Consider the following 17,927-nt stretch of genomic DNA (forward strand, 5'->3'; position numbering starts at 1 on the left):
CCACAGGGTGAGTCTCTAATTGAGAATGAATTTTACAAAACAATGTGCCAAAATGGTATTTTCAAACTTGCAAATTATCAAGATCAGTAAGAGCAACGTGTATATCCCTCCCAAGTTAATGTCATAAATCTACAAATATGCATAAACTCATGTCTGCAAACTGCTCTTTTAAGACAGCACCCTGTTCTGCGCTCTACAAACGGTAAAGGTAACTTAAATTATCATCTAGTTCAGGATGATTCAGAGAGCACGTCCATGAATCACTTAGGTAAGATGGAGTGAACTCCATGTTCCTACAGAAAAACTGATGGATATACTTACACCGAAGTAAGTTTGTAGCACATTTTAAAATCACAGTTATAATAATGTCTCTCAGCTAAAGACACTACCACATCCAGATTCTCTTGCAAGCCATTTACAGACTCAGGGATGACCGTTTCACTAGGTTTATTATACTGAAACACAGAGAAATGTAAACATAAACGCAATGAGCAAAAACAAAATAAAATGCGATTCAATTTGTGTTTGACCCAAGTGGTTAAAACATTTACAAGAACAAATGTGAGCCTCTGAAAACTTATAACTTTAGGTTTTATAAGTACTCCTCTCAGTAAGTTTTACTCCCTTCTCAATTTTATCACAGAATTCCATAGTGGGATGTATTTCTCAAAGTAAACATTTAGGAAGCATAACAAAAAAAAATGCAACACCATTCCATTCACTTGGTAATTCAATCTTTTAGTATAAGGAGTTTTTCAGAGGAAGACAGGTATTTTTGGAAGTGTTTTTTTGGAATCTTATGTATTTTAAATGCTCTATTCTTGAAAATGTGCTAAATTTAAAAAGTTTTAATTTTGAAAATTTAATACAAGACTAGATGCCAAATTTAATGGAATACGATATTTACATAAAGCAAATGCTAACTCTTTGGTTTTACTTACTTTTTTCAATTTGTTCTCAAATAGAAAACGCAGCAATTCCTGTTCTTCATTACCCAGCTTGCTAAGAGGTAGTGATTCAAGAAGTTCTTTTTCTTAAAAATGGTAAGAAAAAAAAGAATATCCTCATAATATTTATAGAGGGAAAAAAGCCAACAACTAAAAATATTATTCTATAGTTCTTGGTCTAAGTAAATCAAACTCAAAAGAGAACATAAGAAGATCAAAATGTGCTACAGAAGCTGACACAGCAGTTCCAGGCCTGAAGATGGGAATCATCTGGTAGGTGGAGGCCACTCTTCTAGGGCTGAAGCCAGGTCCCAGGTGGCTCTTGTCACCTAAGAACCACCAGTCTCTGCACTCCTGACGCTGCGGGGATCTTGCTCTGCTGGGGACGGGGGAGCCCGTGCACTGCAGGTGCTAAGCAGGACCTCTGGCCGCCAGCCGCTAGATAGCAGCAACCTCTCAGCCTCCCTCCCTGACCCTCAGCTGTGACAAACAATGTCTCCAGACATTGCCAAATGTTCCCGGGGGGTTGGGGGGTGGCAAAATCACCCTGGTTGGCTGAGAACCCCTGCACTAGGCTAAAATACGCTAGAATCCCATTAATTCAACCACTCTATTTTCTGTTTCCCTTCTTTACCCACCTCACATTACTGCCAACATACTTGGGACTGTGATTCTCAGTGCCTGTGGTACATTAGGATCACCTGGGAGCTTTAAACCATCTGATAGGATCTCACCCCGAGACACCCACTCAACTGCTCTGGAGTTGGGAACTGGACATGGACGTTTCTCAATTTTCCCAAGGATTTAAAGAGCAACACGGTTGAGAATCACTGAATGAGATACTGAAATCCTGGTTTATACTATCTCAATCACTTCTCAAAAAGATGGTCTCTTCCTATTACAATCCCTGGATTCGGACAGCACAAGGCACCGTACAATACTGCATTCTGCAATGTGCTTTACATTTGAAGACTAAGAAAGTCAGTAGGTCTATTTAAACCCGTACGTGGCCTGCTGTTGACTTAGAAGATTTCAGAGGCAAAAAATCCAAACAATATTAATTTTGCTAAACATAAAACACCTGAGTTTCCAAACCTTCTTGTGCTGTCAACATGTGGTGTGATGTTAGAAGATCAAATGCTTCAAAACAGTAGACATCAAGCTTCAAAGCTTCTTTGTAGCTGTAGGTAGCCAGAGTTCGGTTATCTAGAGCATCATAGATTTTCCCACGTAGAAGACAAATAGAACTCTTTATCTGTTGGAAAAATAATGAGTTGCATATTAAGTCAGTATTTTTAAACTTAACTTTTTTTTTTTTTCCTTAGAGGCAGAGTCTCACTCTGTCTCCCAGGCTGGAGTTCAGGGGTGCGATCATAGCTCACTGCAGCCTTGAACTCCTCTGATCTCAAGTGACCCTCCTACCTCAGCCTCCTGAGTAGCTAGGATTACAGGTGAACACCACCACGAACAGCTAATTCCTAAAATTTTTTGTACAGACAATCTTGCTGTGTTGCCTAGGCTGCTCTCAAACTCCTGGCCTCAAGTGATCCTCCCACTTTGGCCTCCCGAAGTGCTGAGATTACAGGCATAAGCCACCATGCCTGGCCCTTAAACTTAACTTTTGATAGAGAATTGTGTCTTAGAATACTGAGAAGTTTTTATTGCATTTAAAGGGATTTAATCACAACTCTCAAGGCATGAATAAAAACACACACACATATACACACAAAAAAAAAACCAGCAAAGTTTCTTCAATTCACCTTCCCTGGGCTCTAACCGCTCTGTTCCAACACATCTTTAAAACAAAAGTCCATGTCACAGCTACTAGGTTCATTACCTGTTTTGTCCAAAACAGTGCAATGATTTAGAGATGGCAAACAGAGTGTGTATGCATGTGTATAAAACTCCAAGATTGACAGTGTGATAGGTAGACACCCCTCAAAAGGATCTTCATGAGCAGAAACCGGCAGCAATGCAGCACAGTGGTCAGAGCAGTCAGCATAATGGCCTGCTGGGGCAGGACAGACCCGAGTTCAAACCCCAGCTCTGCCACTTGTAACCTTGGACAAGTGATTGAACCTCTTTTGGCCTCCATTTCCTTTCCTCGTCTGTAAAAGGGTAAAAACACTAACTTATAGAACTCTGAGGTCTAGAGGTGCTACCCTCTCTGTGGTGCTAGCACACGGTAAGGTGTTCAATGGCCATCTCACGACTACCATCAACAAGAAGATATGGAAATCTGATGCCCATTCTAGACTCTGGACCTCAAACACATAACTGAATTGAAAGATGATCCAGCAACAGGCAGCTAAAATCATTAAGGATATGAAGAAGATTCGTAAAGTAAAATTTTAGAAAAAATAATTATGAGAGTCTTCAAGATAAGCAATATCCTGGGACTTGCTTTTTTTAAAAATATAATTTCACAAAATCGATAACAATCATTACAAATAAATCACACATTTCGTGGCAGGTAAGTTAATGGATAAGAGGTCCTAAAATAATGACTGTACCAGACACTCTCATAAATGCATTTCTTAGCAGAAGAATGTGCTTCCCAACACATAAATTAATGAGTGGCCAGAAAAAAAACAGACAAAAAAAAAACCTAGAATGTGTAATATTTTTATGCTTAAAAATAACTATCTAAGGTGAAAAGTAGACGAATAAAGTTCTACCAAAAATATAAAGAATAAATGGGCCAGGTGCGGTGGCTCATGCCTGTAATCCCAACACTTTGGGAAACTAAGGCAGGAGGATCACCTGAGCCCAGGAGTTTGAGACCAGCCTGGGCAACACAGTAAGACCCTGTCTCTACAAAACATTTTTAAAAAAATTAGCTGACTGTGGTTGCATGTGCTTGTAATCCCAGCTACTCGGAAGGCTGATGTGGGAGAATCACTTGAGCTTGGGAGGTTGAGGCTGCAGTGAGCTGTGACTGTGCCACTGCACTCCAGCCTGGGCAACAAAGCAAAGACCCCGTCTTAATTAAGGAAAAAAAAAAAGATGTGGGAAAAAAGATAAATTGGTAGGTAGGTCAGATAAGGCTTACAGGGATTCTTTCTGAATAATAAAAATATTCTAAAATTGACCATGGTGAGGTTTGCAAAGCTCTGTGAATATACTAAAAGGAATCAAACCATACAGTTTAAATGGGTGAACTGCATGGCATATGAATTAAACCTCAATAAGTTTTTATTTTTTTTTTTAAAAATCCAGATTAGTGATCTATAAATGTCACTTAATAAGTTATTATACAATTTCTGCCAGCAAGGAATGTGCAATTTCATGGAGATATGAAGTATACAAACTGAAATACACAAAATTACATAGCAATGTACTTTGAAGCAAACAGGAACACAAAACCATTTCCTGGAAAGAAACAATGTAAGCTAATCGAAGTTTCTTGGTGTAGGTCCAAAACACTGTTGAAACACAGAAAGGAGAAAAATTATTCCACTTTTAGGGAGTAGCTTAAGACATCGGAGAAGGAAGATTTCAAGGCAGCCTATTTTGGATGCAGGCATCTGCAGATACAATTACAGCTTCCAACTGAGGGCTCAGAAATGTCTCAGAATCTTTTTTGGTTTTGGCGGGCAAATTAAATAAATTGGCAACCACAATTGTTTTAATAGAGTAACACGCCGGTAAAAGAAAATAATGTATTTCTACCACGTAATGGGGGCAATTCTCGCTGCCGTTACTGAGGTGTGCTAACAGTACTACTTACTGAAGACTGTGACATTTCCCAGTCACTGGAGGGATCTTTGAAGCCACTTTCATCCTTCAAGTATTTTTCAAATAATCTTTTGTTGATTGGCTCTTCCATATCAAGAATATCAAGGGCCTGCTGGTGCTCTTTTGCAGCATACTATGGGGAAAACAGAAATGCCACTCATCACCCACAATTTCTAACACTAAACATATGATCCAGATTTTTAAAGGATAATATATATTATATCCATTACTTAAATATAAAATGTCTAAAGTAGAATTTTCTTCATGCATGTCAGCTTTTAGTAAATGAAGAATCAGTATTTTACAGCAAACAATACTAAGGAAAAGAACACTTCCTCGTGAAATACTTTACTAACCTGCTAAGCTACATCACTAAAATTCTCACACATATATAAGGGATGCATAACACTCATTTTATTCAACCAAATAAAAATGAAATTGTGAGCATACTTACATGACACCTAGCTGCAAGGTAACGACATGCTTCATACAACTAGGAAAGAAATTAATTTGTTTAAATAGTGGTCAAAATAATACGTATTTTCACTTTCAAAGCAAGCCATAAGCATAAAATAGAGCTAATTTCATAATTTCTCGTTTTACTCTTGCAGTTAAAAAAATAAAATTCCAGTCTTGTTAAACCATATTTATTATGAACCTACTGTTTACTAGGCACCAAGGATTCAAAAAGGCCCTGCCCCAGGAGGTTACGGTAGGGAAGACATGAACTAAGCACAACAGGTAAGCATGATGAAAGGGGGTCACAGAAAGCACCAGCCAGGTGGAGAAGGAAACATCTGCAGGAGAGCAAGTGAGGCAGCGAGTAAGTGGTCAGAGGAGTGGAGCGCTGGGCAGCACTTCAAGCACTGAGTGTGAATAACTGCTGGGTGTCCAAGGAGCTCACAGCAGCCCCACGTGACTGGAGCACGTGCTCCAGGTATTGATGGTGGTGGATTAGACGCAGACTGGAGAGAAATCATGGAGGGCCTCACAGACCTACTGATGCATCTGACTTTATCCTGTAGGTAATGGGAAGTCACTGAATGACCTTGTGGGAATATAATCACATCTGTGTTTTAGGAAGACTACTCACCCCTGTAACAGTTCACAAGATGAACTGGACACAGGGAAGGTGAGCAGAGAAAAACTGTTACTGTGGAAAAGAGACAAGAAGAGAGGCTGTAGCAGAACAGACAAAGAATCAAAGGCCTGACACGTATGAGTGGGGAGGAAAAGGAATATCCATGATTTCACAGCTGTTTAGAAAACAGTCTTCAGAATTTAGACTAGACGGGAGATGGGGAAAAAGAAGGTGACAGATGAGGTGTAAGACATTTTCCCTTCACATTCGGTAAAAAAAATTGGGCCTACTGTGATGACTCACATCTATAATCCCAGCACTTTGGGAGACCAAGGCAGGAGGACTGCTTGAGACCAGGAGTTCAAGACTAGCCTGGGCAACATAGTGAGGCCCCGTCTCTACCAAAAAAATTTTAAAATTAGCTGGGTGTGGTGGCATGCACCTGTAGTCCCAGCTACTAGGGAGGCTGAGGCAGAAGGATCACTCGAACCCAGGAGTCTGAGGCTACAGTGAGCCACGATCATCCCACTGCACTCCTGGGTGACACAGAGACCTCAAAAAAACAAAAACAAAGAAAAATTGCATAAATTTAAATAACTTCAACATAATGGAATATACACCTAAAACACTAATGACTTTTTTTTGAGACGGAGTCTCGCTCTGTTGTCCAGGCTGGAGTGCAATGTGTGACCTCAGCTCACTGCAACCTCTACCTCCAAGGTTCAAGTAATTCTCTGCCTCATCCTCCCGAGTAGCTGGGATTACAGGTGACTGCCACCACGTCCAGCTAATTTTTGTATTTTTAGCGGAGACGGGGTTTCACCATCTTGGTTTTGAACTCCTGAGGTCGCGATCCACCCGCCTTGGCTTTCCAAAGTGCTGGGATTACAAGTGTGAGCCACCGCGCTCGACCACTAATGACATTTTTTTCAAGCTCTGAAGAGCTTTACAGTTCATACCATTACTTACTTTGTCCAGTTTCCGTGACCGGAGTGCATGGGCGGCTCTGTGATATTGTGCTGGGATTACAGGTGTGAGCCACCGCGCTCGACCACTAATGACATTTTTTTAAAGCTCTGAAGAGCTTTGAAGTTCATACCATTACTTACTTTGTCCAGTTTCCGTGACCGGAGTGCGTGGGCGGCTCTGTGATACTGTGCTGTCAGGTAAAGACACTGAGCCAGCCAATAGATGTCCTGGGGTTCCTCTGGAGGGAAAAATTCACAGAAGTGGTCAGAGGTACAAGGTGAAATAGAAAAAAATTTAAGATTAATCAGAAAAACAATTAGCATTGTCACTTACCATGAGAGAGTGAAGCTACTTTATCTGCCCAAAATAGAGCACTTTGATACTGTTGCTGCATATCAAAAAAAAAAAAAAAAAAAAAAAGTGGTAACTGCCCTGTTATTTCAACACTCTTAAACTGGTATCTAATATCATTATAATTCTATGTAATAAATCTACATCTCAAAACAACAATTTGTTACATCTCTATCTTATATCTCACATCGGGTGAATTTTAGTTCAATGTCACAATACAAATATTACTGTAATATCTGTGTATATACAACTCATGAAGACAATTTTTTAAAACTCATACACTGTAAAAATGTATCGCGAAACATACAAGTGAAATGCAAGTGAAACAGCAAAAACTAGTCTAACAATTCTTGTGCTATTTATATAACACTTTCAACGATCTGTTAATGGATCCCAAAGTGAATTTTAGTAGATAGAACACTATACGCAAATACCTTATATAAAACAGTTGCAGTTTTAATAACACTCAAATTTAAAAACACACACACATAAATTAACTAAGCTTCACTGAGCATGGGGAAGAACTCGCCTCCTCCAAGTCTAACAAAAATTAAGGAGCCAACAATGAGAACCAGCCACCCAGTGACCTACGGCTAGCTTTAGTCCCTGTTCTGCTCCTCGGTCCTCAGTCTTCTACAGTCTCTGCCTCAGTTCCCCTGGAGGCAAGCCAGGACCACTGCTGCCAGCCCGAGGCAGGAGGAATGGCAACGGGATGGTTACAAATATGCTCAATACCGGAGTCTCCGTCTGGAAACCAGGCCTGTCATGTTCCTCACTACGATCACAAAACACTGAATTCAACTGACTTATGGTAAACAAAAACACTGCCCTCCAAATGGACTGCGAACATGTGGCCACGTCATTTAGCACCCAATTCCGAAAATTCTGCATTACCATGGCTTTTCTTTCCCTTCCTTTCCAATTTCCTGAAAGAGCAAGCATTTCAACAAAAAATAAACGACATTATAGATAAAACTGATGCTGCTGATTCTCGAAGACACTTCTTTCCTTTAAACACTGTTATTCACTCAAAGGTAGTGCAGGGAACACAGACATAGTTAACGAGAATTTTTAAAGTACTGATTTCAGACAACAGGCTTCTGCACATCTTTATTCACTTAAATTCAGTCCAATAAAAATTACAACTAAACCTCTCAAAAATGTTTTATTCGCTAGCCCTGCAACTTTCCTTCAAAAATTGTCCTTCAACTTGCACTGAATAGTCGGTGTTTCTTGGGCACCTCCCCAGGCGCAGAACGAGGCTCAGACCCGAGTGAGGCGCCCCCTGCGCTCCGGGGCCTCCACTCCCCAGGCTGTGAAGCGGCGGGGGCCGCTCCCTTCGGGGTAAGGCGGAGACAGCGATGCTGGTCCCACATGAAGGCCCAGGGCCGGTCCTGTCCTTCCCCACCAAGAGCCCTGACGGCAGTCAACCCAGCCCCACGCCACGCGGAAATGGACCCGGCGCGGCCTGCCCGGGCCCCGCACTCCCAGTCCGGGCCGCCCACCTGGTCGAGGTACTGCCGGACGCGCTTCCGCAGCCGCTCTAGGTTCATGGCTGCGCGGGCCCGGCCTCACGCCGCACTCCGCCGCCCGGCGCGCGCCTCCTGCCCGCTCCGCGCCACGCCCCGTGCCCGTGCCCGTGCCCGCGCCCGCCGCCGCCGCCGCCGCCGCCCCAGACCTCGAAGGCCGCAGACCCGCACCTCCGCCCAGTCCCGGTGCGCCGCCCAGGCTCTTCCGCTCCAGACAGGCCCCGCCCCGGAATTCCCCAGCAAACGAGTCCCATCTGGCGCGGGAAACCGGCCCTGAGTTGCTGGTTCCGATGCCTCTCCTGGCACGTGGGCTTCTGGCCGCCGTGGGGCGAGAGCGCGGCCTCCCCGGAATCACTGCGGCGCGTTTGGGCATTGGCGAGAGACTCAGGAGGGCTCGGGGCCGGACCACCCACACGGGCAAAAAGCAGGTGGCTGAGCAATGGAAAGTGGGGCTTTAGCTGAGCCTTCCTTCCCCAGAATGTAGTCAACATTTTAAAAACAAGAGCAACGCACTCTCATTACCAAAAAAAAAAAAAAAAAAAAAAGTGTGCACAAACAGCAAAGGAAGTCAAAAGACAACCTAGGAAAAATTGGAAACCTATCACAAAATGCGAATTTCCTTATAACGTAGAGCCAGTATTCCCTTTACATATATGTAATAAGTAAGTGGGAAGAGATCAATGGTTCAGGAGAAAGACAAAAAACAGTTCACAGGGAAAGAAATGCAAATAGATTTTAACATACGAAAGAAAGCAACTTAGGTTGTTTATCAAGAATTTACATTAAAACAACATAAGCTATTGACTGACTATAGATTTTTCTTTGTCTCACAGACTCCAGAAACGTGAAAATAATGGGTGACGCAGCAGTAAGGAACAAAATGCCTTAAACAATTGCCCCCGTGGCATGGGGAGCAGTGACTGAAGTGAGTCTCACACTCACGTCCTGATAAATTTTGCATCCTTCAAATAGTTCAGACTGCTCTGAGCTATTTTTCTTTCCTCAAAACCTTCCATCATTGTATTTCCTCTACCACACTTACTAACTGGTTAAACTGATAGGGCTCACAAATATTGTGTATTACCTCACATGACAAAATGGACTTTGTAAGAGGTGATTAAGTTAAGATGGGTTGTGTGGCTGGGTGTAATGTAATCACAAGAGTTCTTACACATGAAAGTGGGCAGCAGGGGTGAGAGTCAGAGAGACTGGAAGATGCTGCTGCTGGCTTTAAAGATAGGAAGGAAGGAGGAGAAGGAGGGAAGGGAAGGGAGGGGAGGGGAGGGGGAAGGTGGGTAGATGAGCCGGGAGTGCAGGTGGCCTCCAGAAGCTGAGAAAGGCCAGGGACTGGATTCTCACCTAGATGCTCCGGGAGCACAGCACTGCTGATGCCTTGATATCCTGCAGAGACCATTTCAGGTAGTGATCAGAGGTTAGCAAACAAAATTAGAGCTCTGCCAAATATGTACATGCCTGAGGCTGGTTTGTCTAACAGAATGTTCTGTTAATTTTCCTCTCCTTACATTCTCTCCCAGTATTTGCCCTTGTTAAAGAAGATAAAATTTCAGGACCCTCTAAATTTACTACAAGGGGGAAGTTAAGCCCTGGAGACTGAGTCACAGAGCATGTTTGCAATTCTGCAATACTGAGTTTTGTGAAATTGAGTGTGTAAAAATCTGTGTTTTGTGGTTTTAAAAGATAATCCTTCCTTAAACTAGTTCCTGAAATATGGTCAGGAAAACAAGACTTGGATTTTCAGTATGACCAGAATATTAAATATGCCAAGTGGTTTCTCAAGAATTTAAATGACTCTGAAAGGAAGAGAGAACAATCACCCTTCTCACTGATTAGTGAGGTGGTATTGTCGCCACACGAGAGCAGTTTACAAAGTTAGAGAATTCTGTTGGCTGAAACTGCAAAATGTTGAAGCTTTTAAAGAGCAAAAGCCACGATTAAGAAGTCAATGATTGGCAAATATGTCTTTGTTGTCATTTTGCAAAGACAGTTCTAGGGTTCAGAATTAACATCTATCCAAACGTCAAATCTCGATCTACCTTGCGTTTCTCCACATCCTGCAGCTGCAGGTCTGCTCCGGTGCTGCCTTGGAGACCTCCAGGTCCACTTGGACCCCACAGACAGGGGCTGTAAGCGTCACCTGCAGAGTTGGGCAGAGGAAGTTCAGAGCTTCCCCGCCGGGACATGAGCACCCCACTAACACTCTTAAAAAGAAAAACCTTCTGGGTTAATACCTTTTTTTTAAATTAACCTCCATCCAGGTAAAAAATGATTGATAAGTAAATGTTTGTTAATTAAAATTGAGGCTTTCTGTTGGCTTAGAAATGTTAAGCTTTGTGGCACTTACTGATGTGGAAAGTAAGACCCAGCGAGGGTAACTTACCTAACCGAGGTCCCAAAGCTGCAACTAAAACCAAGTCCCTGAGCTGACAATGGCCTCTTGGGTGTCGTACCCATTCGTGAATATACCTGGGGTTTTAAGGCAAAAGCAGGCTGTGGGGACACCGAGAACATCAACCTGGGGTTTGCAGCTTCCCCCCTCTCCCTGCCTCTTCAGAGACGATGCCCTCTGGGTGGCAGTGATCGAGTTCTGCCAGTGTGGGGAAGCTCTGCGGGGTGAAGGGAAGCCTGGAGAGGAATCTGCCGGGCTCCGCGTCGCCAGCATCACCTCCTGAAACTGCAGTAAAAGGACTGGGAGGCTACGAGAAGCAAGCTGAGCCACCCGGACAGAGCATCCTGAGGTGCCGGACGCCTTTTCTTTTTTTTTTTTTTTTTTTTTTTTTTTTTTTTTTTTTGAGACAGAGTCTTGCTCTGTAGCCCGGGCTGGAGTGCAGTGGCCGGATCTCAGCTCACTGCAAGCTCCGCCTCCCGGGTTTACGCCATTCTCCTGCCTCAGCCTCCCGAGTAGCTGGGACTACAGGCGCCCGCCACCTCGCCGGCTAGTTTTTTGTATTTTTAGTAGAGACGGGGTTTCACCGTGTCAGCCAGGATGGTCTCGATCTCCTGACCTCGTGATCCGCCCGTCTCGGCCTCCCAAAGTGCTGGGATTACAGGCTTGAGCCACCGCGCCCGGCCGCCGGACACCTTTTCTTCCTAGCATCCTGTCCCACCACCTGCAGGACACAGCAGCACTAGTCATCCTGCACAGGCTCCCTCTGCAGCTTCTCAAAGACTGCTGTCCGCAGACATGGGCCCAGCCCTGCGGACATGAGGGTAACAGCCAATTCAGAAACGTTGTGATCTCTAGCTGGTTATCTGATTATCTTTCTCACTATTAAATTAACTGAATAATGCCCTCATTTTTTGTTAGGTGGATATGAACTTTGTCATGAGCCATGAAAGTGTTCACTGATCTCAATTTTGATGTCAAATTTGGGAAAGCACTTTCTAGTACAAGTTGTTCTTCTGATTGACTCATTCACACGTGCTGTGGTCTCCTGTGCCAGTGTTCTGCCAGGAGCGGGTGATGGAGTGCAGATTGTGGAGGGCCCTGCAAACACAGGCTTGATGTCTGTGGAGGCCACAGTGGCAGTCCTCAAAGGGATGCCAAAACGGAACTGAAGGATGGGTTGGCCCAGTGGATGGGGAGGGAGTGGGGGTGGGAGAAGGCCCAGGGCATTCAGGGAATGCAGAGAACCTCGTCTGGCTGGAACGCAGTGACTTAGGGCCCGTAAGATGAATGAGGAAAAGCTCCCCACAGTGATATGTGAAAAAAAAACTGCCTCTGGATAATCTACAATGCTTACAGGTGTTATTCAGTGCCAAAAATATTTTATTAACACACAGTTTGCTTATGCCAAGACGAATTATCATTATCGCCTGAAACATAGTGCTGAGGATAATTTTTTAAAATGACAGCAGTAGTTCACTGAAAAAAGCATGAAATATCTAATCTGGAGATAGACACACACCACACACACACACCACACACTGGTGCACACCCCCCCACACTACACACCGCACACTAGTCCACATACACCACACACAACATACCACACACCACATACTAGTACAAACCCAACAGACATACTCCACACAACATAACACACACATACCCCACAGACACATCACACACCACACACTAGTGCACACAACACAGACCACACACACACACTACAGCCCCCCCGCCCAACGCCACACAGGTAACTATGCTTACGAACTGCTGATTCCAGTGAATGTGGCACTCGGTGATTGGTGACATTCTTCTTGATCAGTCCTCCTTATTCTGGGTTACTTTGTATGTATTGAGAATTGGACATTATTTTGCCACAACTTATGATTTGATGAAAACATGGGGAAAAACATGAGAAAGAGTGATGGGGTGTTGGAATTGTGGGCTCCTTAAATTTTCCCCTCAGCCTCGTAGAAAATGAGAAAATCTCCAAGTGTCTGGTTAATTTGCCCGGGTACTTCAGTCAGCGGCATCTTTTTTATTTGTTTTTGAGACAAGATCTCCCTCAGTCACCCAGGCTGGAGTGTGTTGGTGGGATCTCTGCTCACTGCAGCCTAAACCTCCCAGGCTCAAGCAATCCTCTCATCTCAGCCTCCTGAGTAGCTGGGACCATAGGCACCACCACACCCGGCTAGTATTTGTATGTTTTGTAGAGATAGGGTCTCACTGTGTTGCTTAGGCTGGTCTTGAATTTCCAGACTCAAGCAATCCGCCCCGTCCCCCACCACCCCCCGCCCGTATCAGCCTCCTGAGGTGCTGACAGGTGTGAGCCACTGCAGGCCGCATCTACTTCACAGGACGTCCATTCTGGAGATTGCCGCTAGTGGGCACCATTTCTCCATGCGTCCATGGGCTTTTCTCTAAGGTCCTTGTTAGGCGATGGCTGCTGGCCTGGGGCATTTCATTTTTTGAAAGTCTCTCGCCAGACACCCACTTACGCAGGCGAGGGACTCTGAAAGTTGTCTTGGGGCCCAGATCACAGAATCTGAGAGGCAGTGGGGTTTTACAGATGGATTCCCTAAGGGTTCAGTTTAAGGTGTTCTTTCCATTTCGCCACTGTTCTGAGGGTCAGTACAATTTGTGGTTCCCCTTCCCCAACCTGTGGGTTACATAAAAACTAAATCTGATCTTTAAAGAACTATTTATTGTCTACAGAGTTTTAGGACATTATAGTTACTGTTGAGGAGAGAAGACAATTAAACAAATACCTGTACAAGAAAAGTCCTAGTTGGTAAATACTGAGAGCTTTACAGCTGCGTGAACAGAATGACATTTCAGGAGTGGCTCCAGCCCAGTGTGGCACATCTCTGGACCTGAAAACAAGCTCAGTGTAACATGGGACAGACGTCACCCTCCGCTGCCTGTGTCAGTCTTGCTGGTTTTAATAAAGTTTCAATGTGTGTTTCCTGACCAGACCCATGTGCTGAACCCAGCTGTAGTTCAGTGGAGTTTGCCTTCTCTGCTAAGCAAGTCTGACCTCCAGGCTTGGCAACCATTTCTGGAACAGAGACGTTTCACAGTGTTAGCACCCGAAGGGCCTGGACTCCATCAGCTGCCCAGGTCGCATTTCTAGAACATTCCCTCACATCTGGAGCTCTATCCACATAGCAACCAGAGGGGCTGACATGCACCCTAAGGCCAAAGACATCGCCCTTTTATAGTGGCCTCCTTCTTCTCTGAGACAGAGGAGGTCTGGGAGTCCTGAGAGTGGCCTTGTGTGACCCTTCTGGTGGCGCTGACTGATTTGGCAGCAGGGAATAGTGTGGCAATCAAACCCGGCAGAGCCACGGCCAAAGGGCCGCGATGTCCAGCAGGCCCATGTCCTACTGACCTGGAGAAAACACACAGCAGCCACTGCTGTATCGACTTTGGCTTCACCATTGCAGGGTGGGGATGGGAGTGAGGCAGAGGCGGCGCTCAGGGCTCAGAATGAAGGAGGCTCCTCAGGTGAGCCCTGCACACCCGAGGGCAACACCCTCCTGTTCTGCAGGAGGCACTCCCTTCCCTCACCCCAGTACCAGCCTGGGCCACGCCTGCAAGTCTTCTTCCTCCTCCTCTTTCTCCTTGTCCATCCTCCCCTGTCCCCTCCCCTCCTCATTTATCCTCCCTACTCCTCATCTCCCTCCCCTCCCTTTCCCCCTCCCCCTTCACTTCTCCTCCCCTCCCCAGCCCTTCCCCCTCCCCCTCCCCACCCATTCCCCACTCTTCCCCCTCCCTCGTCTGTCCTCCTCCTCCTCCTTCTGTCTCTTCCCCTCCTCTTCCACTATGGGACTACTTTTCTTCCTTCTTTCCCCTTCTCCCTTCTTCTCTCCCTCCTTTATTTTCTTCCTTTCTATATTTAACACATATTTCCTGTGTGCCCACCTCACACAGGATAGGCTTCTGTTCTCACTGCTCCATCCATTATATTTATGATGGTTTTAAAGTATTTCAAAGTTCTATAGGTTTCAATTAATTTGATACCCAGTGTAACATGGGACAGACACATCTCTGGGTCTGAAAATGCAGCTGGTACTTGACCTTTTCAGGTCATCAGAGCTCGTGGGTGGCTGGTTTTTACACTAAGGCTGCTGACAGGATGCTCGTTTGCCCACTAACTCTCTGAGCCAAGTCCAGGAGGGAACAGAGCTGACATCATGGCTCTTCTGTGTAATGGGAAGATTTTATCTACTTCTTGACTATTTGTCAGTCTTTATGAACTGTTTGCTCTCTGGAAAGAGACAGATTGAAAAGAGAATAATGTTCTCAGGACCAAACAGCAGCCTTTCTAGTTTTGTGGTAGATCCTTTAAAGTTCATTGCATTAGGGCCTATCAGGGAGGGCTGGCAGGGCTGGCAGAGTACAACCCTTGTGGGGTGGAACAAGGTGGGGACACACAGACAGACACATTCAGAAAACGCTGCCAGAGTCAACCCTAAACTGCCACCTCAAAAAAGAGGTGCAAATTCGAGGCTTGCAAACCAAGGACACAATCGCTACGGAGAGGCCATTTTTCCACCAAGTTTAGCGCAGACGTGGACTGTTCGTGGACGTCCTGTGCCCGGTTGGGCCACCTGGAGAGGTCATGGCCGCAGTGGGCAGAGGCTGAGCACCCCCAGCCCGATGCAGGCATCTCAGGCTCCAGCACCACCTGCCGCACAGGTGAGACTTCAAGAAGTCCACTCGGGGGATCAGCAGGAGACCCAGAATCCACATCCAGGCCTGTCTGACCCTACAGTCTGTGATTTTAAACACTGTCGATGGAAGGTCCACCCTACGGAGCGCTGAGGAACCTGGGATTGCCAGATTCCGTGTGGAGGAGCTGGAGGCAAGGCCGGCTATTCATGTCAAGTGTATTTTAAAGCGGCTTGTGCATAAAGGAATGAAATAAGGAACAAAATTAGCTGCTGCTTTTTTTTTTTTTTGGTAGAGATGGGGTCTTATCATGTGGCCCAGGCTGGTCTTGAATTCCGGGGCTCATGTGACCCTCCCACCTTGGCCTCCCAAACTGCTGGGAATGTAGGTGTGTGACACCGTGCCCAGCTTGAAATTACCTTCTTATTCTCAAACAAAACAAAACAAAAATCTAAATCTATAATATGGGTTAAAAATAGCAAAGAGTACTTTGGGAGGCCGAGGCGGGCGGATCACCTGAAGTCAGGTGTTCGAGAATAGCCTGGTCAACATGGCGAAACCCCGTCTCTACTAAAAATACAAAAATTAGCTGGGAGTGGTGGTGCATGTGCCTGTAATCCCATCCATCTAAAAATAAATGCATAAATAAAATTAAAATAATAAATAAATAAATAAATAAATAAATAGCAAGGAGAGGTTAGGGACCATGACATTTCTGAAGGGTCAGCTATCAGTTCCATGAGGCCGAGACGACATATGCAGAGTTTTGCTGAATGAAGGTGTGTGAGTCTTTTAACTCATTTTTAAAAGGCATTGCCCATGGGCTAGATGTTCATAGCTGTGGAACGGTTTAGGCAAGATCCTACCTGGGGCTGATAGAGAACATAAGCAGATCCCAAGGGTTCTCAGACATACCCTTAATGTCTCCAACCGAGACTCTCTGGGTTTTTGGTTTTTTTTTTTTTGAGTTGGAGTCTCGCTCTGTTGCCCAGGTTGGAGTGCAGTGGTGCATTCTCAGCTTATTGCAAACTCCATCTCCCAGGTTCAAGCGATTCTCCTGCCTCAGCCTCCTGAGTAGCTGGGATTACAGGCGCATGCCACCACGCCCGGCTTTTTTGTATTTTTAGTAGAGATGGGGTTTCACCATGTTGGTCAGGCTGGTCTCAAACACCTGACCTCGTGATTCGCCCACCCTGGCCTCTCAAAGTGCTGGGATTACAGGCGTGACCCATGGTGCCTGGCCCTCTGGGTCCTTTTATATCTTAGGTTATGTGCTCTGGAGTCAAGCTGTAGTTTCACCATGTTGAAAAAGTTTAATGATTTATTTAGATATTTGTTAAAGGAACAATCACAGAGCTTTTAAGCTAAGTACACAAATCCACCTAGGAATTATAGACAAATCCACCACAGCTCAAAATATGGTAACAGAATAACTCTTCATAGCTAAAGAAAAAAATCTAATTCAAAACCCTTAGCTCCTAATATTACTCTGCATAATTTGTTTTCAGTTATCAGTCCAAGAAGCACAGAAAATAGCTTTGCTGCATCATCTGGTCAGGCACATTGTTGAAACACCATTTTAGGAGCTGCCTCATGGGCACTTCACAGCTGCTCTGGCTGTGATAACAGTGAAGAGAGGAAGAGAGCGGGGCTGCCCTGGCCCTGGCCTCGGGCAAGGCTGATACTCCACACTGCCCTGAGACCAGTGGCTGTGTTAGCCTGGGGAAGCTCACGGTGGCCTTGTGGGTCTTCCTTGTCACCCCCTCATCACACTTGTCTTCTTTCTGGATTTGTGTTCTGAATCCTCACCCTTCCTCACTTCCCTTTTAGGGTCCAGGCTTGGCTGTGCGCTTGCTAAATTCCAGTTTCAGTTCCTGCTGGATCAAAAATACATATTTGAAACTAACACTTTATTAGGCAAGAACAAGAAACTATCAACTTACTTGGGAAATTATTTCAACTCATTGACAATTCTTTACTTAGAATTAAACATACAATCTTTTAAATAACAGCTTTATTTAGATACAATTCTACACCCCTTTATAGTGTATATTTTAGGGTGTTTTGGTATATTCAGAGTTGTGCAACTATTGTCACAGTATAATTTCAGAACATTTTCATCACATCCCCCTCCAAAAATCAAACTCCTTAGCGATCACTCCCCAATTTCCCTTCCCCCAGCCCCTGACAACCACTGATTGCTTTTTGTCTCTTTGAATGTGCCTATTCTG

At 44.8% G+C, this 17,927-nt stretch overlaps 1 protein-coding gene across 4 annotated transcripts in view; it reads right to left on the bottom strand.

Moving 5' to 3' along the window:
• LOC105485230 (cell division cycle 16) overlaps nt 1-8,785 on the bottom strand; it is a 38,903-nt gene extending 30,118 nt beyond the window's left edge. For 2 of the 4 annotated variants that reach the window (XM_011747462.2, XM_011747463.2), the window contains exons 1-8: nt 8,592-8,748; nt 7,069-7,123; nt 6,876-6,973; nt 5,140-5,178; nt 4,678-4,818; nt 2,043-2,202; nt 942-1,033; nt 322-455 (exon numbers count right to left, since the gene is read on the bottom strand). In XM_011747462.2, coding sequence (XP_011745764.1) covers nt 322-455; nt 942-1,033; nt 2,043-2,202; nt 4,678-4,818; nt 5,140-5,178; nt 6,876-6,973; nt 7,069-7,123; nt 8,592-8,639 — 767 coding nt within the window. In that variant the 5' untranslated portion in view covers nt 8,640-8,748. Of the gene's footprint in view, nt 1-321; nt 456-941; nt 1,034-2,042; nt 2,203-4,677; nt 4,819-5,139; nt 5,179-6,735; nt 6,805-6,875; nt 6,974-7,068; nt 7,124-8,591 lie in introns of those variants that run through there. The other 2 variants (XM_011747461.2, XM_011747464.3) reach the window with 2 other exon arrangements.
• Nucleotides 8,786-17,927: the final 9,142 nt, after the last annotated feature.

Source organism: Macaca nemestrina, chromosome 16 (assembly GCF_043159975.1).
Source record: "Macaca nemestrina isolate mMacNem1 chromosome 16, mMacNem.hap1, whole genome shotgun sequence".
NCBI lineage: Eukaryota > Metazoa > Chordata > Mammalia > Primates > Cercopithecidae > Macaca > Macaca nemestrina.